The sequence below is a fragment of the Poromitra crassiceps genome (genome assembly GCF_964638095.1).
Source record: "Poromitra crassiceps genome assembly, chromosome: 16".
In the NCBI taxonomy this organism is placed as follows: Eukaryota; Metazoa; Chordata; class Actinopteri; order Beryciformes; family Melamphaidae; genus Poromitra; species Poromitra crassiceps.
Genome location: NC_139645.1, coordinates 2,421,840 through 2,434,118, shown reverse-complemented (window position 1 = coordinate 2,434,118; position 12,279 = coordinate 2,421,840). Strand labels below are relative to the sequence as shown.

Genomic DNA, 12,279 nt, shown 5'->3' with positions numbered 1-12,279 from the left:
GCGGTGAGTTCTGTTTAAGCCTACAAAAATACGTCGTCATCCCTGCGGTACTCTGTAGAACCCCAAACGGGTTCATTCACACTCCGCCCACGTCCTCTTCCTTATGCAGCTCCTTCAAATAAACATGCTGCCATCTTCTTTGATTTCAACGCACTGAATTATCTCGGTTCTATTATATTTCCCCCGTTCTCTCAAGTCCCCCCTGTAGTACCTCCGCCTACCACCGTTTGGGAAACCACTGTCTTAAAGGAACAGTTCACCCAAAAAAATGTGCTGTCATCTGCTGACCCTCATGCCAGTTGAAGCACAGGTGAAGTTTGTCCATATAACACACAGGGAGTGTGCCAGCACAACACAGGGAGTGTGCCAGCACAACACAGGGAGTGTGCCAGCACAACACAGGGAGTGTGCCAGCACAACACAGGGAGTGTGCCAGCACAACTCGAGAGGAAACCAGTCGCCATTGACTGCAGTCGTACTGAAGATAATCAATAATAGAGCCTTTTCACGGGGCCCATTTTGTGTCAAAAGGCAGAATAAACGGGTGCAAGCAAACCACTAATGAGGGTTTCCAAATTCCAATCATGGAAGTTTGAAACCCTCGTTAGTGTTTTGCTCGCACCTGTGTTAACCCTGCCTTTTCGACACAAAATGGCCCCCGTGAGAAGGGTCTATGGCAGGGATACTCAACTTGCTTTGCCTGGGGGCCACTTTCGTGAAATGATAGAGGGCCAGTTAATAAACAAACAATATACATTTTTCTGTGGTGGATTGTAGGTTTTTGGGGTGTCAGCCGGTGTTTAGTCTGACACACCGGATGTGCACACCGGATAGTTAGTTAGGTTAAGTACATACATAAGTGCCTGGGTAGCGAGCAGATGGCGGTATTTGACATTTTAGCAGCTAAATCATAGATTATTGAAAGATAATTCTGAAATTCTATAACAGTAGTGGAGTATTGGCCAGAATGACATGAACATTTGGACACTTAGGCCATGTTCAGACTAGGGGGCCAAATCTGATTTGTGAACTTTAGTGACCTATTAATGACTTTATCCAGATTGGTGTTATGAGTCTGGATGCTCCAAGTCTGATTTGTGTCACTTGTCCCAAACCACATATGGAGGTAGTTTCCAATCTGCTTTCGACTGATGTGACTTCAGTTGAGTATCACTGGTCTATGGTGACTGGTTTTCTCTCAGGTTGTGTTGGCAAGCTCCCTGCATGCTCTTCTCTTCTCTCTTCTTCCACTCTATCTTTGGAATATGTGAGTAGCCAAACATGCTTCCATATAACGACATTTGAAGATTATTTTGGTTTGGCTGTGTGTGTTTCTTGGGGCGGATGGACGATAGCTTTAGTCCTTTTCAATATGGCTCAGGTCCTTGGAGGCTCAGATCATCTCAGTCACTGCACAGTCTAACGGGGTTATTCCCAATGATCCCCAGTTCGTATAGAATGGCCATAGTGGCGAAGAGGACGTAGCAGAAGAGCGAAACCACTCCCAACTTCCAGTCCAGCTTCCATCCGTTCACGTGCACGGCGACGAAGAGGAAGACGATGGAGAGCAGGAGGGTGGCGGAGATGAAGACCAGCCCGGTGCTGTTGACCTCCACGGGGTTGTCGGTGTCCACGAAGGCGGTCTTGATGAACCAGGGCAGGCCCAGACACAGCATGTCAAACACGTTGGAGCCCACGATGTTGGACATGGCCATGTCGGCTTTACCTGATGAACGAACAGACAACAGTAAGTTTGTTATATTTACACATTTTGGGGAAATTGTGAAATGGATCGCTGGTTGGGATTTCCAAAGTGGCTGCCAATAATCTGAGAAGCGGAAGGGAATAATAATCAAGAGATATTGCATTAGTACGTTTGAACAAGACAGATGGGGACCCAGCGCCTCAGTGCTCACTGGTAGAAGACTAATGTACCGGCCAGTTGCCAGATGTGAATTATGCTGCTTATAAAGATGAATGTTGCTCAGCCAACCTACATAAGGTTTGTTCATATCTCTGGTTGGCACTTTACTGGGCTTTCATGATGAAACTGGAGGCAGATGAAAGACCAGATCAGACGGTGAAAGACGTATCAATTTGAAAATAACATTTTCACAATCGTTACTTTGACCGGGCGGTCACCTAACTGCCGTAGCCTAGATTTTCTGTTTTGTACTGCTGGCTGATGTTACCTTCTCTGGCCACCATCACACTTGCTATGGTGTCGGGTATACTGGTTCCAGCAGCCAGCAGGGTCAGTCCCATCACTGTATCAGGGATGCCGAGGGTCTCTCCTGTGTACACACATAAATACACACACAAAATCAGATTCAGCCAGAAGGAATCGGGGAGCAACTGATCGTGACTATAATGGTTAGGACCTTACCATTGGACTCAACTACTACTGACCCACAACCTTAATTAAATTAAGCCACAATTAAATGTAATGTAATGTAATGTAATGTAGCCTAATGTAATGTAATGTAATGTAATGTAATGTAAGCCCTCCTCTCCTGGTTCTCAGGGGTCCTTGACATTTTGTGAATTTGAGTGGGGAAATCAAGGCCTTGAAAGTTTTTGAAAACAGACATAGCTTTGAAAGTGGTTGAATTGATATATTTTGTGCAAGAATATAAATAAGTTATTTTATGTTTTTGTTTGTTTACTTGAGAAGCGTTCACACCTTCAAGCCTCTGGGAGCTTCCGTGAAGCCTGCTAGCTCTCATAAAACATTCTCAGTGTTGTAGGTCTAAACCTCGATCCGCCACGTCGGGTCCTTGAATTTGAGCGAATTGGGCCTGGAAAGTCCCTGAAAATCCATTGAATTTGATGTTTAAGAAAGTGTGCGAAGTGGAACCCGTTCAGGGGCGTTGGAAGTACCTTTAGGTAGGGGGTGCTGCCACCGATTCAACATTGGGAGGGACGGCTGACGGCGCCCGCAGGGCGGCAAAAATTTGGCCACTTTGTCGCCAGATTAGAGGAATATTAATATTAAGATTAGACTGTTGTGTCATTATTCAGTCACCCTTTCTCACTCACCTCCATGTCACCACTTGCTCCCACTGCTGTGTTGGAATCCTCATTCTCTCTCCCACCCTTTTTGGACTTTTAGCCATATTTAGAGGAATATTAAATTTTAAATTAACATTAGGATTATACTATTGTGATGTCATTATTCAGTGTCTTCTCCTCTTCTCTGCAGCATTACTCAATTTACCCTCAGGACTCAGGGACAGTGATAGCCTACCTGCTATTCCTCCAATATATCCAGGGCCGGATTAATAGTACCATGGGCCCCCGGTGCTATTCATTTTCTAAGCTATTCATTTAGCCTTTTAAGGTAGTCATAAAGATTATATCTTCCAGACTGAAATGTTATAACAGAAGTGGAGTATTGGCCAGAATTACATGAACATTTGGACACTTATTCAGCGGGTATTTTGCATGTTGCGTTCAGGTGCACTGTAAAAATTTTTTTTTCTTTTTCTTTTTTTAACATCTCTTGCCACCAGGGGGTGCTGCAGCGCCCACCGCACCGTGCTTCCAACGCCTTTGAACCCGTTCGTCTTGACTTTCCTGATGTTACTACAGTACAGACCGAGCAGGCTGCAGGGAAACACATGCTCCACCACAAATGCTGCTGCTGACCATTTTCTCTCCCTAGAGGCCTCTGGGACGTGGCTGTACCTGCTCTGTCCCGTGCCTGCCCCCTCTCATAAGACTCCAACTCCCACCATGCTTTTCCATGTGAGCCGATCCTGAAGACCAGGGCATAATAATCTTATTATACTGAAGTCGCTCTACCACCCCGTCACATGAGAGAGCTGCCCTTTCAGGTCTGATGTGAGGTCAGACTTTCCTTCATCTGATCCGGATGGGGAGGGGATCTGTCTTTGGACCTGTGCCTGCGGGCCGTGTTCTGTATGTACACTCACACAGCTCACATAGCTCACATGACTCGTGCTGCTGGCCCCCGGGGGCCAGACGGGACCTAATCCTGCACCGGCTGGATCGGCTAATATCTGCACATGGCCGACTGGAGCTACACTAAACCCCCCCCCCCACCACCACCAACACACACACACACACACACACACACACACACACACACACACACACACACACACACACACACAGACACACACACACACACACACACACACAGACAGACAGACACACACACACACAGACAGACAGACAGACACACACACACACACACACACAGACACACACACACACACACACACAGACAGACAGACACACACACATACACACGCATACGCATACGCACACACACACACACACACACACACACACACGCACACACACACACACAGGCACAATGGCATCTCAGGAATTAGCCAGCAGACCAGCATGTGATTCTACTCATTTTTCTCACAAGTTTGAAACCCCTCATAACATAAGACACAGACGTTCCATAAACTCCATAACCTGGTTGAGTGACAGGCTGACTTACACCTGCAGACAACTGAACTAGGGATAACAGAGTCATGATAGTTTTTTTTAGTTACAGGGATGCAAGCTAGTCACCTTTAGGTGACAGTCACCTTTTTGACCCCAAAATAGGGCACTTGGGTGAGTGTTGTTGCCCTATCTGTCACCTTTTCACTCTCCGTGAGTTTGCATCCCTGAGTTAAATGTTGAAACAATGCTAGAAATAAATTAGGCATAATAGGGATGTTCATCAGTTATCAAAAATCGATAATTGATCGTTAAGGAATGAAATCGATCATGTGGAATTTTTATCGATTTTGTTGTTATTAATTATTATTTTGCGGACTAGGTTTGGGTGGAATTCGTTCCTCCTCGCCCCACTCCATTGCACAGCCGACTAACGTGAGGTGGAGCTTCATATAGTCTCTAGTTTTCTGGCTGGGCACGGGCCTTTGTGCCAACAAAACTGTTTTAAACATGGGAAATTCACACGGGCATGCGCCGGGGACAGCAGAGTGTTGGAGAGGAGACACATTGAAATAAAGAGTTCATTGAGGAGAACACGTTGTCTTTCGTATTTTCTGCCATAGGCATTCATTTAGTAAAAAATATATATATATATATATATATATATTTTTTTTTAAATATTATTAATATGATCGATAATCGATAATTGATCGTTGATTTTCCCCGATTTTCGATTAGGGAAATTTTTCAAAATAACCATCCCTAATGCATAATTCTGATTTTCTTAATGCAAATGAATTCATCAAACTTAAACGTCGGAATGCTTAGTTAACGTGATGCGTTTACCAACAATGGTGACCATCCACACCAGGATGTACGTGAACGCTGAGATCCAGACAGCGGACATGAGGAAGGTGATCATGAACCAGCGCTTCCAGAACCTTCTCCTGCAGTCGGGGATGGTGAGGAAAAGCAGGAGGATGATTGGCAGAGCGAGGACCCAGAAGATCCGCTTCAGGTCGCTCTCCGGCACGGCAAACACACTCTTATGATCTAGGAGACAGACAAGACGAGACGAGACGAGCAGGTCATGTGTGGATGAAGATCACATCATCAGGAGGTCATGAAGGCCAAAACAAGAAAGCAGAGATCATCCCCAGCTGGACACATGGCACCATCATGTCCCAAATGCTGGAGTGGAGAGCAGCAGTGTCCACTAGAATGTCCTACTCAAATAGAAGTAGTTACTTACTGACTTACTGACATTTTACTTGAGTAGGCTACTTTTACTGGTGTAAAAAATATTTTGAAGTAAAAGTAAAACGCAGCTAATGTAAAATGCACTCAGAGTTATTTGTTTGTAAAAAAAAAAACACACACATTGTTAGATGTGATCCTTCCCATGCAATTATAAAAGGACAAGAGGGCAGAGTTCAAACAATCAATTGGAAAAATTGGAAATGACCAAATCAAGTGCACAAAGCCAGTAAAGCAAATTTATCTTCTTTGCTGACTGACCTTCACAATCTGGACCAATTTACCCTGGTCCATTTACTTATGGAGAGCCACAAAATACAGTACTTGTACTTAAGTAAAACTAGGCTACTGTCTTTAAAAAACCCTCAAATGTACACTCAAAAAAGTACTCAATTACAGCAACATGAGTAAATGTAATGAGTTACTTCCACCCTTGCTGGGTGCTGCATACCCACTAAGGCATGGATGGGGCGTGTCATCTCTACCTTCAGGGATCTCGTTGAGGTCGTGCAGGCTGAGAGAGAGGTGGGAGATCTCTTACCTTCAGGGATCTTGTTGAGGCTGAGAGAGAGGTGGGAGATCTCTTACCTTCAGGGATCTGGTTGAGGCCGTGCAGGCTGAGAGAGAGGTGGGAGTAGCCCGAGTCGTCCTGGAAGATGCCGCTGTCGGTCCTGGAGCGGCTGTGGACCCTCAGGCTGGTGTCGACGTCGCTCCAGCCCACCAGAGGCTGCGACTCGGCCCGCTCCCCGGACCCTTTCAGGCAGCTGCAGCACGGGCTCAGCCTCCGCAGCACAAACTCACTGATGCGGAGGTCGAAACACAGAACCACGATGTAGACGCCGTACACCAGCAGCAGGCAGGCGGCGTCATACCTGCCAACCAAACCACCAGTGGAAATGACATCAAGTCATGTGTGTCTGATTGCTTTTGTTATTCTTTGAAGTTCAAATGATGAAAATATTGTATCGAGTTGACTTATTATTATTATTTTTGTTGTTGTTGTCGTTGTTTTTGTTGTTATTATTATTTCTCTTTATCATATATGCAGTGGTTGAGGGGGTTCCAGACCAGCAAACTGATGAATTGTTAAACTTCTGAATGAATTCATTTATAAGAATTAATTAATTAGCAATTAGAATGACTGTTTCAATCATAGTTTCTCTGTTATCTCTGCCTACAATACAGATAGTCGTGGAATTCTGCACAAAATCATATAATCTGAGAGTAAAAACTATTCTCAGATTTCACAAGATCTCATCAAATCTCATCTGTGGCTCTAATGTCGACTAAATGAGGCGTCCTTGACCTTGATATGAAAAAGCTTGAGATACGCAGCATATTTTTATCACACATAAAAGATGAAGATATTATCTTCATCTTTATCATAATACAGATAAATCGGTTTTAATAAAGTGTGTTATTGCGTTATGACCAAAGGAATCAGGATGATAGAGAAATATTCCATAAACACTGTGTGGGTGCGGAAGCATTTAATCTGTGCAATTATGATTTATGAGCCACATATTGCACTGAGTCAGTGTGTGTTTTGTTGACAGTGTTCTGGTTTATGTTCTGTTCCCACAGTCGAGACACAATAAACAGCTGCATCCAACTCTGTCTGTTACTGCTGTGCTGGCTCAGGGTGGAGGAAGGAGGTCAGGTAAGCACACACCCCACACAGACACACACACACGCACACACACACACACACACACACACACACACTCACCAGTACACTCTGTTATCAGAGATAATGGCTATAACAGCGGAGACACTGATCCCGTAGGCCAGGCAGTCCCTGAACAGAGGCCAGCAGGTGAGGTGGTTCGCCTGATAGAGGAAACGGTAGAAGAAGAAAAAAACACACTTTTATAGCTCACAGCTCATGGAGTGCAATGTACACAATGATCCTTCTGCTTTGACCTAGTGAGGCCACCGCTGTTATGTGTGCACAGTTGTCAGTTGGGTAATCTTTCTCAGAATTGTGTGTGTGTGTGTGTGTGTGTGCGTGTGCGTGTGTGTGCGTGCGTGCGCGTCTGTGTGTGTGTGCGTGTGAGTGTGTGTGCGTGTGTGCGTGTGTGTGTGTCTCTGTGTGTGTGTGTGTGTGTGTGTGTGTGTAGTACCGCGGAGGTCAATAGTCCACATGCAGCACAGATTCCTAGGAGGTTGTAGACTGCTGATCCCACTATGGTGCTGACCCCAATGTCTCCCTTTGTCACAAACACACCTAACACATGCACACGCACACATGCACACGCACACACACACACACACACACGCACACAACACATCTGAGCTGTGATGGCAGTAACAGTGACAATGTGAGGAAAAAACACAGGCCAACAACAAGGTGCTGAAATAGACCCTTTTCACGGGGGCCATTTTGTGTCAAAAAGGCAGGGTAAAGGGGTTTCCAACTTCAACAATTGTAAGTTGGAAACCGTCATTAGTGTTTTGCTTGCACCTGTGTTTACCCTGCCTTTTCGACACAAAACGGCCCCCGTGAAAAGGGTCTATTCCTTTCCCTATGAAATGAAAGTTGTCAGTCTCTTCTCTTTATTCAGACTCCGCCCCCTGCCGTTTTCTCCCCAATCATACTTGGCCAATTCCCCCTGCTGACCCGGCCCATTGCTCCACCCCCTCTAATGATGCTGGGGGAGAGTTGTCGAGTAGCACACGCTTCCTCCGATACATGTGCAGTCGCCAGCTGCTGACAGCGCGGAGGGGTTTCACCCGGCAGGACGTGACGCGTGCAAGGATCACGCTATTCTTCCCCAGTTCCCCTCCCCCCCGAACAAGCTCCCCGACCAACCAGAGGAGGCGCTAGTGCAGCGAGCAGGATACATACCCGGCCTTAATCCGGCTTCCCAATTGCAGTCATGGTCTGTATGGATGCCTGACCAAGCCGGAGCTAACACGGGGGGCGCGAACCTGCGCCCCTCATGTTGGGAATCTAGAACACTGCACTACCCAGATGCCCCAGCAGGTGTCAGCCTCTTCTGGTTGGGGGTGATGGAGGCAGTGACAGTGATCATGATGCTGCTGTCACTCCCCATCACTCATCAGTGTAATGAATAATGCATGCTTACCCAGAAACGCTGTGACCAGTTCAGGTGCAGAACTCCCAGCTGCCATGAAGGTAGCTCCAGCTACATCCTGAGACAGTCCCAGACCTGGAGGAGACACAAGAACCAGCAGTAGAACATCATGTAGTGACATTACACACATCCTCTCCTTCAATAAGAGTCGAAACACATGAGACAAAGTTACCCTGAAATAATGCTATCATATTAAAACTATGAATTATTTACAACTAAATGGCCGTGTGCATGTAAAGTCAACACTGTATACACAATCAATACTGTCCTTAAGTATTCTGGAGTTATGTCTAGAAAGCATAACATATGGGTTAAGTCAAAGGAGTTGGTGGAAAATCTTTGATTGTAGCTGAATAAAAAGGAAGTTATTTTTAAAATATTGACTAACCTCAACAATAAAAATCCTCGGCATAGGGTTATATTACTGATTCAAAACTGTAATTGACCAGCATAACCTTTGCACAGCCACATAGTAATCCTATAGGATTTGTTAGAAGGATGCTATACAAACTACAAATATCACATCAAAAATATAAGTGCATGCAATGACTACCAAAATAAGGTCACTCTAAACTCACTGGGGTGAACCACACAGCGCACAATATAAATCTCCATAGGAATATGATATGAATGCTATACTAAGCAGTGATTTTTCATGATGGGGGTATGCAAGGATAGGCTTACGTTCACTGATGACTTCCAGGGAGGGCAGGAAGTAATCGTCACAGACTATTGCCACAGCCAGCAGCATGTAGAAGATGATCATGAAGTAGATGACCAGTCCTCCATCCTTCCTCTCCTGCACGGTGAAGAAGCCTTCAGGGAACTCAGAGGACTGTGGGGAGATGCACTCCGTCTCATTCTCTGAAACAGAAGAGGCCTTCAGGGAACTCAGAGGACTGTGGGGAGATGCACTCTGTCTCATCCACTGAAACAGAAGAGGCCTTCAGGGAACTCAGAAGACTGTGGGGAGATGCACTCTGTCTCATTCACTGAAACTGAAGAGGCCTTCAGGGAACTCAGAGGACTGTGGGGAGATGCACTCCGTCTCATACTCTGAAACTGAAGAGGCCTTCAGGGAACTCAGAGGACTGTGGGGAGATGCACTCTGTCTCATTCTCTGAAACTGAAGAGGCCTTCAGGGAACTCAGAGGACTGTGGGGAGATGCACTCCGTCTCATTCTCTGAAACTGAAGAGGCCTTCAGGGAACTCAGAGGACTGTGGGGAGATGCACTCCGTCTCATACTCTGAAACTGAAGAGGCCTTCAGGGAACTCAGAGGACTGTGGGGAGATGCACTCTGTCTCATTCTCGGAAACTGAAGAGGCCTTCAGGGAACTCAGAGGACTGTGGGGAGATGCACTCTGTCTCATTCTCTGAAACTGAAGAGGCCTTCAGGGAACTCAGAGGACTGTGGGGAGGTGCACTCTGTCTCATTCTCTGAAACTGAAGAGGCCTTCAGGGAACTCAGATGACTATAGAGAGATGCACTCCGTCTCATTCTCTGAAACTGAAGAGGCCTTCAGGGAACTCAGAGGACTGTACTGAGATGCACTCCGTCTCATTCTCTGAAACTGAAGAGGCCTTCAGGGAACTCAGAAGACTATAGAGAGATGCACTCCGTCTCATTTACTGAAACAGAAGAGGCCTTCAGGGAACTCAGAGGACTGTACTGAGATGCACTCCGTCTCATTCTCTGAAACTGAAGAGGCCTTCAGGGAACTCAGAAGACTATAGAGAGATGCACTCCGTCTCATTCACTGAAACAGAAGAGGCCTTCAGGGAACTCAGAGAACTGTGGGGAGGTGCACCCCGTCTCTTTGTCTGAAAAAGCAGCAGCTATTGTGTCAGCTCAAACCAGCAGCCTGGTGCTGAAGTACAACATCAATATTGTTTGAACCCCTTATGGTCATTACAGGCATTTCACGCCAATAAGACAGGATGATTAGCAGAGCAAACACTGTCACAGTGGCTCAGACACAATAGATTACTGACACTTTGTAACAGATTAACATCCACAGAACAACGAGCTAGAGCAGAGGGGTGGGCAACATGTTTTCCAGAGGGCCACACTGACTTACATCAAGTAAGCAAAGGGCCACACCTTGGAGATTATACCTGCCAACACTCCTGATTTTTGTGGGGGTCTCTCTATTTTTAACCCTCTCTCCCGCTGTGATTGGTCATTTCTCCTGTTAATCTCCTGATATCATTGTGATACAAATCAAATGGCTGTAGCGGATGAGATTTATTAACATAATGTTGTCTTTTATTGACTTTTTGGGGGTTGTTTTGTTTTCCTTTGAGGACGTTGGGGGCCGGATTGAGATGGTCCAGGGGCCGGGGCCGGCCCTGGGGCCGCATTTTGCCCATGTGTGAGCTACAGCGTTCCTATATTTTAGAATGAAAATACAAACAATGATGTTATGCAATATCAAAGCGAGGCATTACAATAAGATACTGTAGTGCTTATCAAAAAATAGGTTACTGCAAAAGCCTGTAGCAATATTGTATGGGATGAAAACATAAAGATTTGCTGCAATAAAAACAATACAAAAATACCATAAAGTCACTGTTGAGTAGGCTTGGCTATCAGGCACGCACGCACGAGCACACACACACACACACACACACACACACACACACACACACACACACACACACACACACACACACACACACGGCAATCATATAAGCTACTTTTGGAATAATTTACACACAAGGATGCTATGTGCATTATAAGATATAGAGCCTATAAAATATATAAACTACAAAAGAAACTGTAGCAATATTGTATGGGATAATAAATAAATAGATAAATAGTTAGATAGATAGATAGATAGATAGATAGATAGATAAATAGTTAGATAGATAGATAGATAGATAGATAGATAGATAGATAAATAGATAAATAGTTAGATAGATAGATAGATAGATAGATATATGGATATATAGATATATAGATAGATAAATAGTTAGATAGATAGATAGATAGATATATGGATATATAGATATATAGATAGATAAATAGTTAGATAGATAGATAGATAGATAGATAGATAGATAAATAAATAAATACACCATAGTAAAATGAAGTCCCTGAGCATCACACACACATTCATGTTATCTTACCAAGAGCCCGGCGCACCCTGGCAGAGTGGGTCTCCTGTGTTGCCTTTGCAGTGAACGCTACCAGGTGAACTGCACAGTACAAAGTGAACACCAGCCCTAGAAAGTAAGGTATGAAATCTTTCCTCTTCTTTCTGCTCAGGACGGCGACGTCGCTCGCGGCCATTTGAGTTGAAATGTAGGAAATTACGAGTTGTTCCAAGGAGTCATGAGACCGTCTCTATACTGTCCACGCCTGCCTAACATTGAGTGTGTGGGTTTGAAGCTGCCATCTAGCACCACTAGCCTACGCTACCACTAGCCTACGCTACCACTAGCCTACCTACTAGCTGCACAAGAGAGCTTATGGGGGTGGAGAAGGCATCTTTTATGG

The 12,279-nt window shown here is 45.2% G+C and overlaps 1 protein-coding gene across 1 annotated transcript; it reads right to left on the bottom strand.

Annotated features, from left to right (window-relative positions):
- Positions 1 to 660: 660 nt before the first annotated feature.
- On the bottom strand, positions 661 to 12,072 carry slc24a5 (solute carrier family 24 member 5; the record flags this gene model as incomplete). Its single annotated transcript, XM_083652925.1, has 9 exons — positions 661 to 1,726; positions 2,193 to 2,294; positions 5,269 to 5,475; positions 6,268 to 6,551; positions 7,409 to 7,509; positions 7,803 to 7,906; positions 8,769 to 8,852; positions 9,462 to 9,641; positions 11,910 to 12,072. The coding sequence occupies 9 exons, from the start codon at positions 12,070 to 12,072 to the stop codon at positions 1,404 to 1,406; spliced, it is 1,548 nt and encodes a 515-aa protein (XP_083509051.1). The 3' UTR covers positions 661 to 1,403.
- Between the last annotated feature and the right edge of the window lie 207 nt (positions 12,073 to 12,279).